This window comes from Clarias gariepinus, chromosome 6, assembly GCF_024256425.1.
Source record: "Clarias gariepinus isolate MV-2021 ecotype Netherlands chromosome 6, CGAR_prim_01v2, whole genome shotgun sequence".
NCBI classification, from domain to species: Eukaryota; Metazoa; Chordata; class Actinopteri; order Siluriformes; family Clariidae; genus Clarias; species Clarias gariepinus.
In genome coordinates this window covers 39,675,854-39,700,342 of record NC_071105.1, presented here as the reverse complement: position 1 = coordinate 39,700,342, position 24,489 = coordinate 39,675,854, and the positions used below count along the sequence as shown (strand labels likewise).

Genomic DNA, 24,489 nt, shown 5'->3' with positions numbered 1-24,489 from the left:
TGGCTGGTGCACCTTTAAGTTTCGTTCCTGCCTGTATTTACAATCACATGTGTACAGAGAAACAGCATATTCATATTACTTTACGCATAAAAAAAAAAAAAAATCATTAATGCACCTTAAATTGTAAATAGCGTATTTTTGTTTTGTTTTGTTTGTATCATTACCTTTTCCTCAATGCAATTTTTACTCGTTGCTTACTTTACATTTACATTTAGGCATTTGGCAGACTTACATTTTTATCTCATTATACATCTGAGCAGTTGAGGGTTAAGGGGCCTCGCTCAAGGGCCCAACAGTGGCAACTTGGTCGTTTGAACCTGGGATCTTCCGAACCGTAGTCCAATACCTTAACCACTGAGCTACCCCTGGCCCCACTGAGCTACCCCTGGCCCCACTGAGCTACCCCTGGCCCCACTGAGCTACCCCTGGCTTACTTGTTGTATAACACGTGAACTGGCTGCTGTAATTATACAATTTCCCTTTGAGATTAATAAAGTATTCCTATTAAGAACTCGCCTCTGGGACAGATCAAGGTCGTATGCAGAGGTACCACCACCCCAACTCCAACAAAACAAAAAAAATCCAATAGTGTTTGACTGATGGTAACCTAACCAGTGTAATGATCTATCCGATGACGAAAACTTCAAAGCACTTTTGTAAGTGTCTCTGGATAAGAGAGTCTGCAGAATGTCTAAATGTAAACCTGAATGTGAAACACACTGCATGTCTTTGGACTGTGGGAGGAACCCGGAGAACCACAGGAGTTCCCACCAAGCACAAGGAGAACATGCAAACTCCACACACACACACACACACACACGGACCAAAGCCGGGATTCAAACCCCCAACCCTGTAGTTATAACCAATAAATTGCAACATGCACTTGCAAAATGTCTCCAAAGCTCCGGAGTCGGCTCCCGGTTCATAATGCCCAGGCTCGGAGAATCGACTCTTTTTGGCATCGGGTCGCCCGAGAGAGAGAGAGAGAGAGAGGAGCAGACAGCTCGCCTGGCGCGGCTAAAGCTAACGGAGGAAGAAAACATGGAGCTGTCTGCTGTCGGAGAGAGAGTGTTCGCCGCCGAATCCATCATCAAGCGGCGGATCCGGAGAGTGCGTGGCGCATTTTCGACTACTGTGTGACATGGGTTAACGATAATTTCCAGATGCATGCGTGTGTGAGCGTGTTAGTGGCGTTAGAGCCTGCATTAACACCGAGCCCGACACTGCTGCTGCTGGTGGTGCTGGTGGTGGTGGTGCAGGCTCGGAGCTAAGCAAAAATAAATGTGTTTCTTTTCTTGCATGTGTGATGTGATGGCGCAGGGTCGGATGGAGTATCTGGTGAAGTGGAAAGGTTGGTCACAGAAGTGAGTATTTCACCATAAACGTCTGATGATCTCCGCGCGCGTTTTTCTATTTTTTTTTTTTTTTTACATGATGCGTTAATAACGTGTGAGACGCAGACGATGGCTGGCTGTCAAACCAGAACCAGCGCACATGCATGCCATGAAAACGCACACACAGACGCGCGCGCGCGCGCTCGCTCGCTCGCTCGCGCACACACATGCACATGCACGCACATGCACGCTGCAGCGGGATAATTAAAACAACACATGCTCGTGTTCCTGACAGGTACAGCACCTGGGAACCAGAGGAAAACATTCTGGACTCTCGGCTTTTTGCAGCTTTTGAGGAAAGGTAGACTCATCATCACATTACAGATGTGAAAATTAAAATGCATGCTCGGTTTCATCCAGTGGTTCCACTTCACTTCTTAAACAAGCATTTACTTATTTTATTTGTTTCTTTGGTCCAGGGAGCGAGAAAGGGAACTCTTTGGACCCAAGAAGAGAGGACCCAAACTCAAGACCTTCCTGATGAAGGTACAGGAACCGAGAATGAAGACAGAGGGTCCACACATGACCATTATTTATCCCCATTGATTTGATGTTGCTGTAGAGTTTAGTGTAAAGAAATCATGAAGGAATAAAAAGTTCAGAGAAGAAGAACCGGTAGTGGTTTCTGGGGAAGATAAACAAACAAAAAAAAAAAGCTCTTGGTTTCACAATGAGATCATGAATATGAACACAGCATAAAAAATTCGCTTTGCTTTTTTTTTGTTGTTTATAGATTTTACCTTGAATCCTCTACATACACACGAAAGGTACAGTTTTTGTTCTGAAATTGTGAGAAATCCTTCTTCACTACAGACAAACAACAGTGCATATATTTTCACTCCAAGCTTCCAGGTGTGATTGTGAGCCAAGATTTCTACAGAGGTTCTAACTGGATCCTAAAATTGAGGCCTGCACTTTTAGAAATAAAGCTGCTCCAGCTTGTCACTCATTACATTATAAAATCACGTTTATTATAAAATTAAGTGTTTTCAGTTATTTTTAAAGTTTCCAGATAAAATATTGGTTTCAAAACATGTAAGAAATAGTTTTCCCTTTATTTCTGAGAGTGATCGTTATTGTTTACCTAACTAGACATTTGATGCTTGAGCATCTTCTTATTTCTAATTCTGTATTATTTTCCTGTCATAAGTGTTTATTTGTGATGGAAAATTATTCTCCATTATGTATGATCCCAAAAAATTATACTAAATTGTACTGTACCCTTCCTTGCCTAGAAAACAGCGTGTAGTGTATCTTTATTGTATCTTAAAATGACTATATCTACAGTTTCAAATAAAATCTATTAAAGGCACAAATAATAAGGGTACCACCTGAGAGAGCGGGTTCACCTTCGAGATATTTTCTATGGATATAAGAGGATAATCAATATTTATAATATTGTCACACATCTTCTTGTTTTAAGATGTTTGTCCTGTTTGTAAACCAGTATTCATCTTCATGCAGGCTCAAGCCAAAGCCAAAGCGAGATCCTATGAGTTCCGCGGGGAATCTTCACGCAGCATCCGTATCAACTACCCGAACCCTGAACCTCTGGTGACGCCGAGGGCCAGGGAGGGGCTCCGCAGCGTCGTCCCAACCATCTTCCCCCCCAGCACTGTGAACCGGGGCGAAAGTGTCCGACCCACCCATCAGGAACTTTCCCGAGATCATCGTTCTCATCTGTCACCCAGGGTTGAGACAGAAAGAATGGGCCACGTCCCGAAAAAACGGGGTCGCAAGCCCAAACTGTTCAGAGAAGGCTACTCAAGTGTCCTGCACTCAGAAAAGAGCAAGATGGACGAGTCCATGTCTGGCATCCCGTCTAAAATGGCACGTCTCGAACTGGGCGAGGACGATGAGGACACTCTGAGCACAAGGTGTCAAAAGCAACAGAACCCTCTCCTTATTCCTCGTCGGATGATGGAATGGACCAAAACAAGTGACGACTGCAGGACTCGAGAGCTTACCACTAGTCCTTTCCACCGCAAGCACCTTAAACACCTCAGACATCATGGAGCATTCAAACACAGTGACATGGCAGCTATCAAGCGCCCACATCAACATCACCCTCATCATCAACATCACCCTCATCATCATCATCATCATCATCAGCATCGGCATTATCATCAGCATCACCAGCCTTCACTCATTGCCAAGATCCCCATGGCACGGATCCTCGGAGAACCAGAGGAAGAAGCGGAACAGGAGGAGGACGGGGACAAGTGGAGACCTTGCCTCAGCAATGTTGAGAAGGTCACAATCACGGACGTGACGACAAACTTTTTAACTGTCACCATCAAAGAGAGCAACACAGACGAAGGCTTCTTTAAAGACAAGAGATGATCAGGTTCCTGTTACACACATTCTGATCATCATTTCTACAGTCATACTGCAATATTCCACATGAAAAATTGATCATCAAAATATGATCTGTTTGGAGAACAAAGAGAATTACTAAGGAACTCTGGTCTCCAGAACTTCAGAAGATCAGCCTTGCCCTGACCGTGGAATATTTTCCTAAAAATGTACTATCAATTGCAAATACTAATAATATATTAAACAATATTGTGAACAGTGATAATGTTATTGCAATGAACATTTAAAATAAAGTTAGTAGGCTTATTTTAGGCTGAAGTGATAAAAGAACTGGTTTGGATTCCTTAAAAAAACCCGAAAGCCTACCAGATGTTTTTCATTGGTTTCTCAGTGAACTGAAGAATTCCCAACACAGTGTGTTTTTCGCTTTTGTTTTTCTTTAGGAAACCAAAAATGGTTCTTATTCACTCTAAAAATGTCTGCTACCTTTTTCCTTTTTTGAAGCCTGTAGTCTCAAGCACTAAGTATTTGTTCCTGCTCTGTTCTAATCACCATGTGCTGTGTATGAAAATATCAAGATATGAACATCCATTTTATGTGTTAAACACTGAACCGTGATGGCGGACATGATCGAGGAGACATTTGCATGCACTATATGTTCAGCTCTGAGCTGAATCCATGTCTGGGAATGTAGATGTGTGTATGTTGGGCTCCTGGAGTCATTTTCTTGTAAAAAAAAAAAAAAAACTAAACTTTTTTTTTTTTTTATCACAAATCATATACTAAACTAAAAAAAATATATATATACATATATATAAAACACTATTTATGTGTGTGTTTGGTGTCTTGGAAATTAATGAACAATGAGTAGTGTTCATTTTTATCATTTCAATTTTTATTTTTATTTATTTAAGTGTAATTTTTTAAAATATAATTTATGGGTCATTACCCACCGTGTAGAGGTGTATTCCTCCTAAACTCTTCTTCTTCGTGTTTATTAATTCATTTTTTTCCTTTTGTATGCGTCCAAGTTATCTACACAGTGTGTAACACCCAAGACCATCCAGATAAATTTTAATTATTATGAGAAAAACAAAGATAATTTTGTTAAACGTTTGGTTATACGTTAAGTGATTTTTTTTTTGTTGATGCGCAAATTATAAACTCAGTTTGTTCAAGTGACATAATCACATGTTAAAAATGATTACCTAGCAGATAAACAGATGTTTGTCTAATATAGATACTATAGTAGAGAGAGAGAGAGAGAGAGAGAGTTTGAGAAATCTTACACATTCAGCTGTTTGCAAAAATGAGAACCGTGTTATGCGTCTCAGTGCAAAATGATATTTTAGTAAATATTTACACAAACACAACAAGACCAACAGTGATGTTATGTATCTAATAACTTATTGATATTTATTTATTTGTTTGTTTTTTTATTCTTTTATTTCTTATTTAATATTTGTGCGGTGAGCAGGCCTTCTTACCAGAATAATTCATAAACATGCAAAAGAAAAACGATAATTAATCTCACAATCCTTTAATTTTAACTCCTGAACACTTTATATTCCATCCCCAAAGTATATATTAATATATTCATATTTTTTACTTAACATTCTGTGCCACTGTTTTTTTTTTGTAATCAACTTCTTTAAATTGTCTCTCATTGCATTATTTGTTTTAATAACTTACTGCCTACATCTTTTAGTTTTCTTTTATTCGTTCTTAATTTCGAGTTTAATATCAGAGTCTTGTGTTACAGGTGGGAAACTGGAAAAGCCAATAAACCGTGTGAAAAGCCAAACCGCTTCCGTGGGACCGACCGGGGATAAAAATCCGACAGAACGCGATGCAGAGATTCCACTCAACCTAGAAGACACACTGCGTTTCACTATTAGAGGAGAACAAAAGATAAAAGATTTTCAGTCGATATACAGAGCAGGCTACACCAACATCCTCACATGGAGCTCAAATTAAAGAGGAGATCATTAATAAGATTGAATGGGTTATTAGACATTATTCGGCTTCTGGGCGTTTTTTGAAAACCCCTAATGAGCACTTATAAGCGGAATGTAAGAGAATGAAATATGAAATAAGGGGAATAAAAATAATAATGTAATTTAAACGACAGAAAAAGAAAAATCTAAATAAACGAAAACACGTGATTTGAGAGGGCTAGACAACTCCTGAGTTTTTGTTTTGTTCGTTTTTTGCTCGAGATTGCAAATGTGTTTTATATATAACTCTACATAAAGTCACACGGCAAGTGAAAATCTCTTTAGGTTATTACATGCAAGAGTGAAAAAAGCTTAAAAATGATCAAAAATGCAAAGTAATGTTTATTATAGACAAGATAAGCCGAAAAGCTTTAACATTTCTAAATGCATGTGTCTAAACAGGGGGTTGGAGGGAGAGGGGGGGGGGGGTATAGGGAGGGGGGGCTGTGTTAAGACAAAATGAGGATTTTAATAAAGTAAGACTTGTTTTTAATTGTTAGTCTTTTCTGTATTTAATTCCATAAAATCTTAAAACACATTTTCTTAATTCGCAGGTCTCTTCCCGTTTACTGCCTCCGCATTGTCCTGGCTCAGTGTCTTCATCATCGTCATCATCTTCATCACCAGTTTCATCCTGCTGAGAGAAATTGGCGTCAATCAGCCACAAAATTAGTCAAAGTCTTAAAACATAACAGGAATATTTTTTTCAAAGTAAAATGATAATAGTCATTAAAAAATAAAAAATAAATGTCTAATTGCTCAGAAAAATCCCCTGAAAAAAATCTGAAAGAGAATGTTGTAAACACTCAGTGACCTGTGACTGAGGAAAGGGTGTAGAAACTTATGAAAACAATAATCAAGACGATTCTCATAATAAAGGCGATGTGTACTGTACAACTGTTAGCCCTGGGTTCCTTCGTGTTCAGGCCAGCGATAGGGGGCAGCAGTGAGGCAGGAATAACAGATTCACTATCTGGATTTTGAAAATAATTATGTTGATTATAACTTACTTTAAATAGATCTTATATTGTGCTTCAGTGATTCTATTGACTCTTAATTTTATCCTTTTTTTTTCTTTTTATTCCATTATCTGTTAATATTTTTTCTGACACACTCACATACCTGAGATTAACCCAGATTAACCCAAATCCCACATCTACTCTTCATGATGTCCTTTCTTCCCTCCAGAAAGTGTGTTTGAAAAAGAAATGTCTGTTGTTGGGAATTATTATTATTATTATTATTATTATTATTATTATTTGTATTTTTGGATTTGCCATTATTAAAACAAAATCACTCAACACGTTCAAGTCAAGAGTGTCAAGTGAATGTTTTAAAATATATTAAATAAGATGTTTGGAATTGTTAAATTATACCTATTTTGATTATAAAAACATGTTCATGTAGGTACATTTAAACCAACTTTAATTAAGTCATACATATAAAAATTAAATTGAAAAAATACTCCAGTAGTCATGGAAATTCATTCGTCTTGTCATCTTTGTATGATGTGTAATGAACTTTATCACATGACTTGTAACAAGCGTTTGTACTAAAGGGTTTACTGCAGGTTACCTGAATTCACCTTAAAAGCTCCAAAGTTGAATTGAGTTTTCCATTCATTAAAATACAATTATTAGTATTCAAACTATATCTTTTTAGCATTTCATAAACTTTTTATGCACAGTTATTAATATATTACAAAAATGGGGTGTGGCTAACTTAATATATTTTGCAGCAATAACATTTTTTACCATTTTAAATAATAAAACTTGTAAAATTAATAAAACTTTTCAAACCCATAGTTTTGATATATTTTAAAATGTGTGTGTGTGTGTGTGTGTGTGTGTGTGTGTGTGTGTGTGTGTGTGTGTGTTCTGTTTGCATGGGACTGTTTACCCCCCAAACTTGAAATAAATTTTTTTTTTGTCTTTTACTGTACGGTTTTAGAGTTCTTATCCCAGGCTAGAATGTTACAGGATCTCAAAAATAACACCACATGGTTTTCCCATTTCTGCTGAGCCTAAAAGAATTCTGGGTTAAACCTCGAACTCTTACACAACTCACAATTGTTCAAGTTTTAATTGTACATTTATCATTCTAAAATTCCTTCTTGAAAGAGATCAGGTTAAAGTTTGTTGTTGTTGTTGTTGTTGTGTAATGTGTTGTTGATGTTTTGTGCACCTGCTTGTAGATGTCAGATGGTTTAGATGGGGTAACCATAGTTACTGTTACAGCGAGGAGCGCAATGAGGATTTAACCAGTTTTCAAGATTAGTCTCACGAGCTTGGAGCTCCAACTGCTGCAAATACACCAGGTGTTCCTACAGAGAGAGAGAGAGAGAGAGAGAGAGAGAGAAAGGGAGAGAAGAAAAAGGGTATATGAATTTAAATGTATTCTATACAAAATATTACATTCAGTTACCTATTTTATTTACAGCGTTACTTTGTTATTATTAAATAAATGAATATGAGATTTAAAGTAATTATGGGAAATAAAGTGTCTCACAGTGCTAAAGAGTATTTACGTCTGTGTGTGTGTGTGTGTGTGTGTGTGTGTGGGGTGTAACTCAGCTCTCATACCCTCATCGGCTCATCGGAATAACCCGGCTTCTGCCTCTTACTGCGGAGAAGCTGCTTGGCGAAGCTTTCCTTCACCACAGGATTCGCACCTGTACAAAATGAAGAATGTCAATAACCTGTGTTTAATCCAAACAGAATAATAACACATTATCACTGACACCACAATGCGGTATTCATTCCGTCCACTAGGTGGCAGTGCTCAGCTAAATCAAGCCAGTAATAAATCATATATTAAAAAGGGGCAAAAACAGTTTGCCATGTGATAAGCTCCGCCTCCTGTTTTTGGATTTATGTGAAGCAAAAGTAGATCCAGAGAGATTTTTAACAGATTATTTTCTTCATTCATGTTTCATCAGTTTGTCGTATAAAACAAGATACAGTTGCTCAGATGAGTATAGATAAAATAAATCAAATCTAGTCTATTTATATTTACTTATATCTGAAAATAAATGAAATGTAAATTTATTTCAGACTCCCCCATATCTCCCTTTCTTCCTCTCCCTCTCTCTTCCTCTCCCTCTCCTTTCTCTCTCTCTGAACACAAAGTGCTCATTCATCCCATCTCGTCCCCTGGGAGCCCCTCGCGACCCTCCGCTCGAACCCGGAGGCTCCGTACGGGCAAAACAGCCACGTAGCAAACACTTCACACCTTCACTTTACCTACACATACTTACATACACCACATTCTGTATCCTATTCTCAGATTTATGCCCATATATGCCTATTTCAATAAACAATAATTATCTGCACTATTGCAATCCTCTCTGTGAAATTTATCATTAGAATAAATAAAAAATATATAAATCTAAGAAACAAAGTATAAACATCCATGCAACGTAGACAAAAAGTGCTTATATAAGAATATTTGTATGAGAATGAAATATTATTGAAATGTTATTACATAAAAATAAATTAATAAACTGGATTTCAGAAACAACTACATAGTATTAGAATGATTTGTTTTTGTAAATTACAGTATTTAAACACAGATTAGGAAGTTGCGGTTAAAATTTGCAATTAAGAGAATTTCTTTGTAAAAGATAATTTGCATGCAAAAAAATCTTAAATACTATCTTAAGTACAAATGTTTAAATACAGGGGGGGGAAATCCCAATGACTTCTGACTTGACAGAAATCTGCATGAAATTTGGATATTCTTGTAAAAAGGAAAAAAATAACTTTAAGTGTTTAATAAATCCACAAACCTGTGCAGAAGGTCAGTAAGACCAGGCAGAGGAGAAAAGCCAGCGTCTTCATGGTCTCAGCTCCTGTTCCTGCACTGCTCACAAACCTTTTTTCTTTTTTCTTTTTTAGGGGAGGAAACCAGATGTGCAGCAACATCACATCCGAATTATTTTGACATTTACACCTGTTTAGTTCTGGATTATGATTGGCCAGATGGTGTTGATTTATTTTCTGTAAGAGCAGCTCTTGTAATACGTTAATTTATAATTATCTAGTGAGACGTAAATTGTTTCTATAGCAACAGCTAATTCACAGGTTTTAAAAATGTGTGCATGGTGAAGTTGAAGTTTTCTTTAAGGGGGAATGTGTTCATGGAAGGTGTATGGAAGGAGTCTCCAGTGTCATAATAATAATAATAATAATAATAATGTTATAACAGGTATTTGACTCCAGAATGAAAGTAATGACTCCACCACACAACACTGTGGGTGATTATTTTCCTAAAACAACAACACACACATTGAGTTTCTACTAAAAGATTACATCACTTGCTCGTTGAAAGGCTAAAGAGTGTGTGTACTTTGTGAAGATTGTTGATAATTAATATTCTTTTAGCTTGTGTATTATCTGATATAATTAATTAGCTCTAGATCAATTGAAATCCAGATGTTAGAGTCAGGTGTCGTGCCACTATGGTGAGGAAACAGAAAGTAATGGTTAGCTGATCATAAAAACATCTAAAAACTGTTAAATAAAACACTTGGGTATTAAGGCTTATTGCAAAAAAAAAATTGCTACATTTTAATAAGAAGGACGAAAGATTGAATTTGGTTTATTAAGTCTGAAAATAACTTAAAGTGTTTATGCTAATGAAGCCAAATGCTATTGTTATCTCTGTCACAACTTAGCAAATTTTAGGAAGTCATCATCTTCTAAAGTTTATAATACCTGCTACATTCATGAGTTTATTAATTAATACTCTATTTAAAAAAATCTTAAAGCAAGAAGAGAAATAATTTAAAAATCAAATATACAGTATTATTAGATCAGGTTTCTGTAGCAGCCTAGGTTGTAAGCTAGCAAGAAAATATCTTACAGGTACACTTGAAGAAAATTTCCTCAAAATTAAATGTCTTAAAAACACAAATAAGATACATTTTGTCTATTAAGTCGACTCTGTAACAAAATGAAATAGTAACACTGGCACATGGGTTCAATGTTAGCTTGATTTAATTATATGTTATTTAATTCATTTAAATAATATAATCTGTGCTTCTGACAAATAATTAACAATTGTATTTAACCAAATATTTACATGTTATTTATGTTTACATTTATTTTTGCATTAGTATAAAAATTAAATCAAGCTTGCGTTTGTAGCATGTCTTTTTAAAATGTGTCCACTAGGGGGCAGATGTATCACACTTAAATCCCATAAACATATAACACTTGCATACTCTACTGTATATATACATTAAAATCTGAGTATTAGTGATTTTGAGTGTATAAAGTGTGTGTGTGTGTGTGTGTGTGTGTGTTATATCTATTCTTACACACCCCATTAACCATTACTGATCATTTCTTTATGCAAATCATGTTGGTCGGATGAGGGTTTGACCTTCACCACTGTCTGGATGCCCTCACACACCTGTGACTTCATTCACTCACTGATCGTCCATACGGCTTTATCCTGTGTACAGGGTGGTATTGGGCCTGGAGTCTATCCAAGGAGATTTAGGGCCTGAGGCAGAGTGTACACACACACTAATACTATAGACAATTTGGAAACGCCAGTTAGCCTAATCTGCATATTCTTGGACTGTGGGAGAAAACCGCAGTACCAGGAGGAACCCTACCAAGCACGAGGAGAACGTGCAAACTCCATGCACACATACCCCGAGGCAGGAATCAATCCCAGACCCTGGAGGGATCCGTCAAAAGGCAAAATCAAAGTCACCCCAGAGAACAGAAAAGAGAACTCCTGTCTATAATATGTGTGAAAATCATGGCTGTTTTACTGGCTGCACTGTTTGCAAAAGTAAATAAAGAAAGAAAGAAAATAAATAAATAAATAAATAAATAAATAAAACCTGTCCTTCTGACCAATTAGGATCCAGAATTCATCAACACTTATTAACTTACTAACCACTGTGCCACTCCTGTGACTTTAAACATACAATATTAATAATCATCATCATAATAATAAATAAATAAATAAATGGTTACTTTAGAAGTTGCATCCGAGATGTTCAGTAACATAGAATCTGTTTGTTTGTTTGTTCTCACTGTGATGCCCAAATTGACTCGAACACCTCATGTAACACTTACAGCTTTAAACACTGAGTCTGTTTGTTGAACTGTTGGTTTGTTCCAGAGGCCATAATAACTGTAACACTCGATATATATCGCAAGCAACTGATATACATTTATTAACTCAATATAATCGCTCTTTACTTATACACACGAACAAAACCCAAGAACCCAAACTCTATATAAACTCGTTTTCTCCTGGACATGTTGTTATTGTGTGTACAGTCATTTGTTTCTGCAGTGTTTACATGAATATGAACCCCGTGCTCGTGCACTACGTAGTGAACGTGGCTCGATTTGGGACACGCCCCCTAGCCTGGTCATAACTTCCGGTTCCATGACTCGCTGTTGGAGGAAGTGAACCCGGCGCTCGCGGATGTAATACCGTTATTAGTAATATTATTACTTATCACAAGGTTTTTTTTTTCTTTCTTTGAGGTATTTAAAAGAGTCCTGAGCCGTTTCCGGGTTGGGGCGGGGCTTACGCAGGGGGAGGGGTGTTATTTTTGTTGTTGTTTTGGAGACACAAGCTAGCTGCTAATCTTTCTCGCTGCAGGTTTCTGGTCTCGCGCTGAGAGATGCCCGGGGGTGAGCGGGTGCCCTGTGTTCGTGCGCGCGGCGGTTTGAACGGTATGACGTCAGTTCCCGTGGGCGCGCGCGGCCGTGTCACACGGTGTTGATCCGATCTGTTTGTTTTTGTTTGTGTTTATTGGTTTGGATATGGACGATGAGGGCGGGTGGCCGGCGCTGCTGCTGTGGGCCGGTGTGGCGGTGCTGCTCCCGGTGCTGCTCCCGGTGCTCATCAGGCTGTGGTGCGGCGCGCGGCGATCGGAGCGCGCGGTGCGCCTGAAGGACCTGTCGCGCGCGAGCCGCCACCGCTGGCGCTACACGGACCTGTTCGGCAAGCCGACGTACTGCTGCGCGTGCGAGCTGCCCGTGCTCCACGGCGCCTTCTGCGACTGCTGCGGCGCGTGCGCGCACGAGGCGTGCGCGCGAGCCGTCGAGCGCGCGCTCGCCTGCAAGGAGATCGCCGCGCCGCCGTCTACGCACGAGGAGGACGGGGGCTTCCGCCACCGCTGGGCGCGCGGGAACGTGCCGCTCGCGAGCTACTGCGCCGTGTGTGAGCAACAGTGCGGCACGCAGCCCAAACTCTGCGACTACAGGTGTGTGTGTGTGTCAGTGTGAGTGTGTGTGTCAGAGTGTGTGTGTGTGTGTGTGTGTGTCAGAGTGTGTGTGTGTGTGTGTGTGTCAGAGTGTGTGTGTGTGTGTGTGTGTCAGAGTGTCAGAGTGTGAGAGTGTGAGGATGTACAGGTCCATCACTACATCAGGTGTGAGTGTGTAGAGCTAGGTACCTAATGTGTATCTCTGGGATTAAATGCTTCACCCACACTTGGGGTCAGTGGATCATCCCTGATTAGCATTGAAACATCTTTCACTGACTACTATAATAATAATGTATATTGTTCATTATTATAAATACAGTAAGTCCCCAACATGAGAATGAGTCCCGTTGTCCAGCTCAGAGGACAGTAACACAATCGGCTGTACACAGAATAAAACTAACACGTTCCATCATCTTGTCCTTGTTCTTTAGAATTGTTCAGCTGGTCAAACGATTCATGTTAAAAGAGCGGGCGATGTCTGTCATCACCCGTCATCTTTGTCTCCATCCTTATTGCTTGCCTATTCTTAGCAGTACCAGCATCATCGCCGCTGCTTTAACGCTCTCTTCCAGATATCCTGGGCTTACTCTATACAGTACAGTCGTGTTCACTACACCGCTAACACTTGCAGAGGATGCACACTGCACGCACGTGACAATGTACGCCGGACATGTGATCTAACTTCCGCGATCGAGCATGCACGAGGGCATGTGTGTATCTTTGAAAAATTCAAAACTCGAATGTTCGTATGTAGGGGACTTCCTGTAATAATGAACATCTTACACATGCGTAACCATGGAAACCTGTAGGGTACCGTAGAGGTCCCCACAACCACAAACATCTTGGCACGCTGGATCCCCTTCCTGACATAACTAAAATGAAAACAAGAAAAGGTTTCATTTTCTGAGTTGCTGGTCAAGCTATACTGTATCTTTGTGTGTGTGTGCAGGTGTGTGTGGTGTCAGAAGACGGTTCACGACGACTGCAAAACAGCTCTCGACGATAACGAGCTCTGCAATCTGGGCGAGTTCCGCTCCATCATCATTCCTCCCCCGTACCTGTTCCAGCTAAACCTGCTGCGCCGCAGACATCCAGACGAGTACTGCAAGGTAAAGCCCCGCCCCCTGTTCATACACATTACATAAGACAAAATCACAAATACATAATTTTACACTGGAACTGGTGTAAATAAGTACGAATCTCTACAAAGCTTTGTAACACTGAGGTTTTCTGAAGGTTTTTCCACATCCATGTGCCATCTCATCTTTTCCCCCTTCAACTGTACATATGTTTTGGTGTGCGTGTTTAGCTTGCAGCAAGGTATGGAAGTGGGTGGAGCCCCCTGCTGGTGCTAGCTAACACGCGCAGTGGAAACAACATGGGCGAGGAGCTGCTTGGGGAGTTTCGAACCCTTCTCAACCCGGTGCAGGTATCTCAGTGACACAAACAGCTGTTTGAATTCTGTATCCTGATTGGTCAGGAGGTGTTAAACATTTCATATTAGTCACATGGACTTCTCATTCTGTGTGTGTGTGTGTTGCAGGTGTTCGACTTGTCTGAGATCGCTCCTGCTAAAGCCCTGCAGCTCTGCACTCTGCTGCCCCCTGGCTGTGTGCGTGTGTTGGTGTGTGGAGGAGACGGCACTGTGGGCTGGGTGCTGGATGCCATTGATGCCATGAAACAGAAGGTACACACACACACACTCGTGTGTAGAACTTAAAAAATTTAATTGTGCCACTTTTTCTAGCAGCGGTTCTACCTGTTGAGAAGCTTGAAGCCTCAGGAGATGTGATATAGATGGTAGAAAGAGTTTAATCATCATGGTGTTCTCTCTCTCTCTCTCTCTCTCTCTCTCTCTCTCATTCTGTCTCGTCAGGGTCAGGATCAGTTTATCCCCCGTGTGACCATCCTCCCTCTCGGGACGGGGAACGACCTGTCCAACTCTCTGGGCTGGGGTTCGGGTTACGCGGGTGAGATTCCCATTGAACAGGTGATCAGGAACGTCCTGGAGGCTGAATTGGTCAAGATGGATAGGTCAGTGTGTGTGTGTGTACTCGCTTTGACGCATGTGATATACACATCTCGCTTAGTTTATACATTAGTCAGTAATAAAGTTCCTTTAACGTGTTTGTCAATAAATATTGATTGCCACAAGATGGCGCACCTGCAGTTCAGGCAGTACACAATATCAGATTTAGTAAATGTAGCTCCCTTGTTTTTTTAATAGATTATTATACTTACAGTCCCAAAGCTGAGCCCTGTGGAACGCCAGGATTAAAGCAGCTATCAAATTGAGCTCATCTTCTTTGATTAGGAAACAACAAGGAAAACCCATCAACTTACTTAAAATAAAATTCTAGTCAGAAATTCAGGACGGTGTCATTATCATGTGAGGTTGTGTCAACTATATGAATTGTAGTATTTACAGAAATCAGTTTATATCACTGACTGTACACCGCACTATGTTGAAAATGTAATGAAATCATAAACCTATGATGTCAACCATCTTGTTAACAAAAACACGCTTACACGTAGGCATTCATGTTTTGTTTTTTTCTTCACTATGAAGCTTGAATGCCTCAAGCCTGAATATTACCAGCATAAATATGGGATTCCACAAGGCTCTGATTTAGGACCAGTGCTGTTATATTAGTGATACACTAATATACCCATGTGCTAGCTGGTTCTGTCATTTACCCGCTTTCACACTTCAGGTGGAAAGTTCAAGTCGTCTCCAAAGGAAACTACTTCCGCAAGCCAAAGGTCAGACCTGCATAGCATCGCGCACCTTACCTCCGTTAACGCGACTTTGTCTCACGCGGCTCGATGTCTTGACAGGTCCTGTCCATGAATAATTATTTCTCTGTGGGACCAGACGCTCTGATGGCCCTGAACTTTCATGCGCACCGCGAAAAGACGCCATCTTTCTTCTCCAGCCGCATTATCAACAAGGTCAGGGTAACTCTGTATTGAAATATAATACTGTTTACTGTAAACATTAGATGGTTAAAATGTTGTTTACGCAAATCTTGTCATTCTCACTCGCAGGCTGTGTATTTTCTCTACGGAACCAAAGACTGTCTGGTGCAGGAGTGTAAAGACTTGGACAAAAGGATCGAGGTGAAGGTTTTAATGTTCGTGCATTGTGCACTTGTGTATCCTAAACGTGTCCACTAGATGGCGCATCTGACACAATTTATGTGCATTTGGTTTTCAAGTCAAGTGTAACTTTAGCAGGTAGGCTAATGCGCTTTTCCATAAAAGTTTTACTAGTGCTGATCCTGATGATGTCATCTGGCCTCCTCTGTGTGTGTGTGTGTGTGTGTGTGTGTGTGTGTGTGTGTGTGTGTGTGGCAGTTGGAGCTGGATGGAGAGCAGGTGCCATTGCCCAGCCTAGAGGGGATCATCGTGTGTAATATCGGGTACTGGGGCGGAGGCTGCCGACTCTGGGAAGGAATGGGGGACGAGCCGTGTCCTCCAACACGGTCAGTAATGCGACCTTCACAAGCGACCTTCAGTAGCCTTACGTTTTCCTGGATGTCGTTTAGAACTGTTTATACCCTCGGTACATTCTAGCATCTGTAATTGCTAATGCTTTTTCGCTAACCAGAGACATTTCAGAAATTTCAGGCGAGTGATGATAGTTCTAAGAGAGTTCTAACTGTTCAGAGATAACTTATTTAGCTACTATTAGCTAAATGATGACGTTTATTCTTTGCTCAAATTCATATTTTATAATCTAATTATCATATAATAAACGGTCACTGTGATAATCAGGCTATGAACAATTAGCAGTGTGTAACCAAGCATATTTAATGGAGATAAACTCAGTATTTTAGTGTGTGTGTCTCTCTCTCTCTCTCTCCAGGCTGGATGATGGACTGCTGGAGGTAGTCGGGGTGTTCGGATCGTTCCATTGCGCTCAGATCCAGGTCAAGCTGGCCAACCCTGTGCGACTGGGCCAGGCACACACTGTGAGGGTGAGGAACGCGTGTATGTGTATGCATGTGTGTGTGTGAGATTACAGTGATTGTGTGTATGCATTTGATTTGTGATTGACATTTGCTAGCTCTAATGATTACTGAACTGTATTTTATTTTGTAACACTGGTGAATATAGATAGATTGATTGATTGATATATAGGTTCTTTATTGATTCGCCTCAGAGAGACGTTGGCCGACTTTTGTATTGTGCAGTTAAAGCAGCTTTAATGCTAAGCGTTAGATCTGATTGTTGAGGTCATGTCATGTCATGTCACTAACCATGTGAATGATCTAATTTGATTTTCGGTGAGTCACGTGATTGTGTTGCTCAGGTGACTCCTGCGTGGTGCTTGTGGTGTCATGTGATCATTATGGCTCGTTGTGTGTGTGTTTCTGATCCTGCAGCTGATCCTAAAGAGCTCGCGCATGCCGATGCAGGTGGACGGCGAGCCGTGGGCTCAGGGCCCGTGCACCATCACTATCACGCACAAAACTCAGGCACTCATGCTGTACCACTGTCCTGAGCAGACCGATGATGACGACGATGAAGAGTCCAGCGGCTCAGACGCCGAAGGGCCTTCGGGAAGGAGCGCTCGCGCTCCGGAGAAGAGCTCAGAAGCTCGGTGAGGCTTCGGCTCCATCCCAAACACAGCTGACGGAGTCTGCTCTGGCTGCTTAATTAAACGTTATTGTAATTTTGCTAAACGACATTCACATGGCTGATTAGCAGTTACAGACCTGCCGACCTTCCCGCGTTTCACACAGCAGCGTTATAGGTCTAGGTTATAGGTTATACGTTAAAGGGTCTAGGTCTATATGTCGACATCGCTTAAAAATACAAATAATTTTTTTTTCCTTTTAATATATGAATCTAAACTGATTGACATCATTCACAGACCTCCTTATAGCCCCGCCCACTTCATTTGCAATGCGTCCAATCTCTCATTTTGATTGGATAATCCTGCATGAAGGATGTGCTGACTCATGCTACGAGTTTTTGCTTAACATGACTAATCGTTTATTTGGAGACGTCGTTAAACGTCTTATAAAAAAAATCTGGAAAGATTTTGACTGAAAAAAAAAAAACGCTATACTAATAATTTGCGCGCTAATGCTAATTATAAAGCGATTAAATTAGGCGCCCGCAATAGAAACTGGAGTGTGTGTGTGTGTGTGTGTGTGTGTGTGTACATTCAGGGCTCACATGAGCACTAAATTATTAATGACATCATTTATATTTTCTAGAAAAAAAATAAGGTGTGTATGTGTAAATTACTAGCGTCTGCTATTTTTATCTAAAACACAAAAGCTGGTGGTTTCTTCAAAATCCTGTACACACACACAAAACACACTTTTCTGTTTCTGTCTTCGACAACTGATTTGTGATTTATTGTTACTGACAAGCTATTTTTTAGGTTAGCCTGTTTACTAACATGCTAGTTTATGAATAACATGCTAGTTTTTAGGTTAGCCTGTTAGCTTACATGCTAGTTTGTTCGTTACATGTTTTTTTATTTTTAAGGTTAGCATGATTACTTAGATGCTAGTTTGTGGCTTTTATGCTAGCTTTTAGGTTGTTCTATTTACTAACATTCTAGCTCAAGACACAAACTTGTAATTAGCTTTCATGCTAATTTTTATGTTAGCCTGTTTACTAACACATTAGCTGTGGCCTACATGCTACTGTAACTTTTTAGGTTGGCCTGGTTACTTACATGCTGGTTTGTCACATAAATGCTATTTTTCATTCATATGCTAGTTTGTGGCTTACATACTAGTTTTTAGGTTAGCCTGTTTACCAACATGCTAGTTTTTGGGCTTATATGCTAGTTTGATAGTTTTTAGGTTAGCTTGTCATCACGTTATTTTTTTTAGGCGGCAGGTCTGCATTAACAGCACTGTGTCTGAAACACTGAATGCGGTTATGATGTCACGCCGTGTAAGCGATGATCACATGCACTGATATTTGTTCTGTCATTTTTTAAGCAGCTTTGTGCAATAAGAGAGAGCTTTACTCTTGTGGCCAAACGGACAGTCAGTTATTTTATATTTATTATATATTTTATATACACAATCTTTTTTGAGTCACATGACCCTCATTCTGTGATATATACATTTTTTTATTATTATTTTTTTTTGGTCCTAAGATTTTTTTTTGCTGTTGGTTTCTGTTTACAATCTGATGAATGTATGTGCATTTTGAAAAAATATATACCACAAACATTTTTATTTAGATTAAAATATATTTAGAGTTTTTAAAAGAGATTATTATCGACTGATAGATTAATAATTAATCTATCTATTCATCTGCCATATTTCAGAGAACATCATGAAAGAAAATTTTTTTTCCCATAAGTATATAGTGTGTTATACTCTTTTTGATAAAGTTATTAGCTTTTTGTCATTGCCATGGTTACGGTAGTCGTATCTGACTATCGGCACATGTTTACTATGAAGCTGTGAAGTCATAGGACCAAAAAAAATACTCATGTATATTGTGTGTTTTTTTTTTTTGTTTAGCCGTTATTGTATTTTACTTTACTTTTTACACCGTGTACCTATTGCACTGTCATAACCCTGTGTTTCAGTTTAAACTGTACTTTAGCCTGAACCAGAGGTTTCTGTGAAAGTTGTTTTGCTTTTTGTTTTGTTTTTTTGTAACCACTTGCAAGGATTTTTTTTTACATTTATTTATCGATTTCAAAAGTCAAAAGTTTAATTTCCTGGAGATAAATGACTCTGTTAGATCTGCGCCATACATCACACTTTTACTGGACATGTCCCTCGCCTGGGGGCGTGGCCTGTTCAGGTTATTTATTAGAAAGTATCTACTGGAACAGTAATAGCTACTATGTATTATACATCTATGTTAAAGCTTATTCGTTAAACACAAATCATTATGAAAAAATATATTTACGTTTTGCGCTTTTTACTAGCTTTGTTTTCAGAATAGCTGAGTGAAATAAGCTAACTTTGCTAGCTACAGTACTAGCACCGACCTCACCACACTAGCAGTCTTTCATGGGTTATTGGATTTTTTCACTTAACATGTTACAGAATCATATGTAATCTACACAGAGTTAGTTAAGAAATTTACTAATTTACACATTACTCCTAGCTGTTTATGCATTTTAGTTTTTAGTTTCTGTTGATGGCGTACACACCTCTCCATTACTGTTAGGTGTGTGTGTGTGGAGTGTGTGTGGTGTGTGTGTGCACGCAACTGTATTGCAAAAGAGCTCCTTAGTCTTATCCTATCTTATATGTTAGGTTTAAATATTTTTCCTAACAGATGTTGTCAAAGTCAGATTTATTATATGTATATTTTTTCCAGTATGATCTTTAAACCACTTACCCTGTGTAATATTTAATCATCGATTATGAATTAGTGTTATTGGTTGTGTTTAGGTTTGATTCCATTTGCCAAAGTTGTTATTTATAAGACTGTTTATTCCATTGAATTGCCGAAGTAGCTGATAAAACCAAGACGTTTCAGTTCACCAGATATATTTATTCTACATAGGATAATGAATTAATCAAGAGAGAGATAAGAATCGTTGGGAATTCACTCAGAATTTATATCTAGTTATTATTTAATAGCCAGTATTTTTTTTTAATTGCTGTACATTACATTAAAACTCGAGATGCCATAAAGCCACAGATGCTTTAAGAGATTTCATATCAAGACTTTGCACAGAAATGTATTTCTCTCTTAAGTGTTGAGAAATTCTGAATGTGATTGATTAATTAAAGATTAAATGTCCAAGCAAACAGAACTAACGCCTTTTTATTATTTGTTAAATGTTCTGATAGTTCTGGAGTGATTGATTAATTCTCCATAACAGCTGCTTCATGAAGGATAGATAACCGGTATAAAAAACAGTATGTAGCATACTGTAGTAGATAGTATAGTATAAAATCGAAAATAGTTATATATATATATACAATATATAAAAGGTAGTGTAGCGCAGTATAATATATACAGTACAGTTGATTATCGAAGCACATTTTTATCAAATCCCCTGCACTGCATGTGGACTTTATTTGATCTCCTTCAGTAAATGTTTACATCTGTGAGGTTAAAATGTGTATTTACTGTAATATAGTGGATATTAGAGGCTCAGATTTCACCTATGGAGTGTGATAGGAAGAAACTGAGCTTATGCCTCTGTTTGTCTTTACCACCTTGATGTTCAGTGTGAATTTAGTAAAGATCTAAATGTTTGTTTATTTGGGTCCCACCATCCCCCAAAATCACAAAAGTGACGTTCCCGGTTCTTCATTAAATTATAACTGTACAGTGAAACCTCGGATTGCGAGTAACGCAGTTTGCGAGTGTTCCACAAGGTGAGCAAAGATTTTTTAAAATGAATTTTTACTGGAAAAACGAGCATTGTCTTGGTTTACAAGTACCATGTATCACGCATGCGCTTCTTGTTTTGACGCCGAGCGTCATCTCATCACAGCTGAGCCAACGGTCTTTCTCTCTCGTGCGCTGTAGAAGTGGGTAATCGTCTCCCCTGCTGGGTCTTAGTGCTCATCTCTTACTGGTATAATCAACATCCATGCACGCATATTCTCCCTCAGCCTATCGTTGTGTGTGTGAGTGCGTGCCGCTTTACACACACTCTCTTTCTCTCTCTCTCGCCTTTAGTGAGTATATCAGCGCAGGCGCTGTGTGTGTGTGTGTGTACCAGCATGGTGTTAAATTACACGCACGCACAGATAACGACAGGCCCAAACACACACACACAGTGCCTGCGCGGATAAACAAACACTTATCTGTCGGGATTATTTTTACTTTTTTTCATTAGAAGGTTAAAAATCCATTTTCTTCAGATAAGTGTATAGATACGCTTAATTTGACACCGTGCTGGTTCACACACACTCGCTCTCTCTCTCTTTCTTACCTTTAGTGAGAGCAAGAGCAGCAGGCAAGCGCTGTGTGTGTGTGAACCGGCACGGTGTCAAATTACGTGCGCACACACATAATGACAGACCCAAGCAGACACAGACACACACAACGCCTGCGTGCATAAACTATACACTTATCTGTCGGGATTTATATATTTGTTTTAAGGTAAAGTGCAGGTTAATTTGTTTTACTTTTACTTTATATTTTGTATTAATTATTTTTATGTATTTATTTTGGGCTGTAGAACGAATAATTTAAGTTTCTATTATTTCTTATGGGAAAATTAAATTTGGTTTACAAGTGTTTTGGAATACGAGCCCGCTTTCAGAATGGATTATGCTATAAGTAGAGGTTCCACTGTACTTTTATATACTTTTATAGTTATAACTGTAATTTACTGAGTTGTACTGTACTATACTGTGCTCTAGCGAGTATAATACAGTACACTTCCGTAGAGCATCAGAAATAATTTCATTTATAGAATTAGTAAAATTATAAAATAGATTAAAATAAACTAAGTGTGCTCTTGTGTTAGTGTGAAATTAGTGAAGATCTGAGAATGTCATATTTTTCACCCTAAAAAAGGTAAGGGGGTTGGCCTGTGTGTTTTGGGGCAAAAAAATATTGATAATTTTCAGATCTTTATTATATTCACACTGTGCATTGGGGAGGTCAATACCATATATACCACATTATACAGTATCTCATAACCCATTAGAGCACACATATGATATCTCAGTAGAGTAGATAACATGTAACAGTCCTGACAGCCTAAACACTCAGTGTGAATTTGGTAAAGATCTAAAAATGTACATTTTCTTTGCCCGAAAAACACAAAGGCACTCTTCCCTTTTCTTGGGGTGAGAAATGTGACTTACTTTTGTCCTCTCCGCTTTCAAACATGCACTATATATCACAGTACAGTATACTGCAGTAGAGCATCACTGGATATCTCAGAAAAGTAGATAACATGGGTGTAGTGTATTGTAGTACAGTACAGTGTAGTAAAGTACAGTATAGTAATAATCTGTTCTATCAACAGTGTTATAGTATGATGTAATGGATAAAACAGTGATAGAGACTTAGTAGAGTGTAGTGCAGTACAGTCAATTAAATAGGAAGAAGATGTGAGAGCACTTCTGCATCCTGAATTACCTCCGGAGGTTCCCCTTACACCGAGAGTCCACTACAGGGATAGGTTTTCACAAACTGACAAAACCAAAACCAATTCCCCACTTGGGTACCCCACTGGTCCTACCCGCTGATAGATCCAAGTCGAAATCTTTCTACATCACTGTGAAAAGGCTCGCTTTATTGTACTGGAAATCCTGAAAACTATTAAGACAAGTAAGTGATTCACAATGTTTATTAAAGCCTCTGCAGAAAGATCGGTCTCATACAGCAAACACTGCAGCAGGGACGAGGTGAGGTGTTTCTCACAGTCGGTTTATTTTATTCACAAAAATGTCTGCCACCCTGATCTCTGCCCCGTACGTCGTGTTCTCACATACAAGGTGATAAACTCTATATCTGACCCAGAACAGATGTCTCCGCCTTATCGTTCAGGGGCGACTACAATCAGTTTGTCTTTCTTCTATCTCAGGCCTTGTCCTTCTACAATCCAACAGGGAGGTTTTAAAGCTTCTACAGTCTACATGGCACAATTTACACAATTAAACATCGCAATTTACACAACAACAATATATATCTGCCTTTAGAGAGCCTCAGAGGAGACTAAAGGCACAGATCAACGTTGGTAAAGATCTAAGAATGACATTTACAAAAACAGCACAGTAAAGGACAATAGTGTAGTATATGTACAGTAGCATGGTATAGTAGATAGTAGATCTGTTTACTGTAGCACACCATACTTTATTGCTATTCACTATACTTAACTTATAATACAATGTAGTACAGTGTGGTTCAGTAGAAAGAATACAAAAGGTATAGTGTAGGAAAGTTCAATGTACTGTAGTGTACTGTAGTATGATGGACAAAATACAGCCTTAGAACAGTACAGTATGTTACAGTACAGTATGTTACAGTACAGTATATTACAGTACAGTATGTTACAGTACATTATATTACAGTACAGTATGTTACAGTACAGTATATTACAGTACAGTATATCATACCCAGGTAGAGAACCGAATAGAATAGTGTAGTGGATAAAATAGCTACAGTTCCTTAGTGTACAGTACAGTAAATGAAATAAGCACATTTCTAATTAACCATACAGTATGTTCTGTATGTGAACTTTTCAGTTCTTTTTTTTTCTTTTCTTTCAGAACTTTTTATTTACTGTGCTTTATAGTTCTGAAGGGGGAACTGGTAAAAACATTATGAAAAAAGATCTGAAAATGTCACAAAAATCAGATCAAATTAAAGATCTTCACCCAGTTTCGTCCAGTCATACTCTAGAGCTAAGAGCTAATTCTCTGATTTTCACTAAATTACACTCAATAAATACACATTTTAACCTCACAGATGAGTCTGGATAAAAATGTGATAATATAATCTCCAGTACTGCACTGTACTGTACTTTACCAACTAACTACAGCTATTTCATTTACCATACTACACTATACTTCACTACACTTGTTACTGTCTACTGTACTGATTCATGCTGTGATGCTACAGTACA

At 38.9% G+C, this 24,489-nt stretch overlaps 3 protein-coding genes across 4 annotated transcripts; 2 read left to right on the top strand and 1 right to left on the bottom strand.

Annotated features, from left to right (window-relative positions):
- The first annotated feature begins 987 nt into the window (after positions 1-987).
- On the top strand, positions 988-4,463 carry cbx8b (chromobox homolog 8b). The gene is made up of 5 exons (XM_053498720.1): positions 988-1,110; positions 1,321-1,364; positions 1,630-1,695; positions 1,814-1,880; positions 2,859-4,463. Exons 1-5 carry the CDS (start codon positions 1,042-1,044, stop codon positions 3,735-3,737), a joined length of 1,125 nt encoding a protein of 374 aa, XP_053354695.1. The 5' UTR covers positions 988-1,041; the 3' UTR covers positions 3,738-4,463.
- Positions 4,464-6,147: 1,684 nt separating this feature from the next.
- c6h17orf67 (chromosome 6 C17orf67 homolog) lies at positions 6,148-9,573 on the bottom strand. Of its 2 annotated transcripts, none has more exons than XM_053499626.1 (4): positions 9,495-9,573; positions 8,290-8,378; positions 7,892-8,030; positions 6,148-6,344 (listed from the first exon to the last, which is right to left on the bottom strand). In XM_053499626.1, exons 1-3 carry the CDS (start codon positions 9,544-9,546, stop codon positions 7,914-7,916), a joined length of 258 nt encoding a protein of 85 aa, XP_053355601.1. In that variant the 5' UTR covers positions 9,547-9,573; the 3' UTR covers positions 6,148-6,344; positions 7,892-7,913. The 2 variants fall into 2 exon arrangements, with proteins under 2 accessions (XP_053355601.1, XP_053355602.1); XM_053499627.1 differs by having other exon boundaries at positions 6,148-6,341.
- A 2,371-nt stretch (positions 9,574-11,944) lies between these two features.
- dgke (diacylglycerol kinase, epsilon) lies at positions 11,945-20,692 on the top strand. The gene is made up of 11 exons (XM_053499419.1): positions 11,945-12,947; positions 13,897-14,056; positions 14,257-14,376; positions 14,491-14,634; positions 14,824-14,981; positions 15,662-15,710; positions 15,786-15,899; positions 15,996-16,067; positions 16,305-16,432; positions 16,816-16,927; positions 17,336-20,692. The coding sequence occupies exons 1-11, from the start codon at positions 12,505-12,507 to the stop codon at positions 17,555-17,557; spliced, it is 1,722 nt and encodes a 573-aa protein (XP_053355394.1). The 5' UTR covers positions 11,945-12,504; the 3' UTR covers positions 17,558-20,692.
- Positions 20,693-24,489: the final 3,797 nt, after the last annotated feature.

What these genes read in the sequence shown, in the direction of transcription:
- c6h17orf67 (XM_053499626.1), bottom strand. Translation starts at nt 9,546, where the DNA reads ATGAAGACGCTGGCTTTTCTCCTCTGCCTGGTCTTACTGACCTTCTGC. An exon ending in CTTACTGACCTTCTGCACAG is followed by an intron (nt 8,379 to 9,494) that starts GTTTGTGGATTT and finishes CATTTTGTACAG; the next exon opens with GTGCGAATCCTGTGGTGAAG. An exon ending in ATTCCGATGAGCCGATGAGG is followed by an intron (nt 8,031 to 8,289) that starts GTATGAGAGCTG and finishes CTCTCTCTGTAG; the next exon opens with GAACACCTGGTGTATTTGCA.
- cbx8b (XM_053498720.1), top strand. Translation starts at nt 1,042, where the DNA reads ATGGAGCTGTCTGCTGTCGGAGAGAGAGTGTTCGCCGCCGAATCCATC. An exon ending in TGGAAAGGTTGGTCACAGAA is followed by an intron (nt 1,365 to 1,629) that starts GTGAGTATTTCA and finishes TGTTCCTGACAG; the next exon opens with GTACAGCACCTGGGAACCAG. An exon ending in TTTGCAGCTTTTGAGGAAAG is followed by an intron (nt 1,696 to 1,813) that starts GTAGACTCATCA and finishes TCTTTGGTCCAG; the next exon opens with GGAGCGAGAAAGGGAACTCT.
- dgke (XM_053499419.1), top strand. Translation starts at nt 12,505, where the DNA reads ATGGACGATGAGGGCGGGTGGCCGGCGCTGCTGCTGTGGGCCGGTGTG. An exon ending in CCCTTCTCAACCCGGTGCAG is followed by an intron (nt 14,377 to 14,490) that starts GTATCTCAGTGA and finishes TGTGTGTTGCAG; the next exon opens with GTGTTCGACTTGTCTGAGAT. An exon ending in CCAGCCGCATTATCAACAAG is followed by an intron (nt 15,900 to 15,995) that starts GTCAGGGTAACT and finishes TCTCACTCGCAG; the next exon opens with GCTGTGTATTTTCTCTACGG.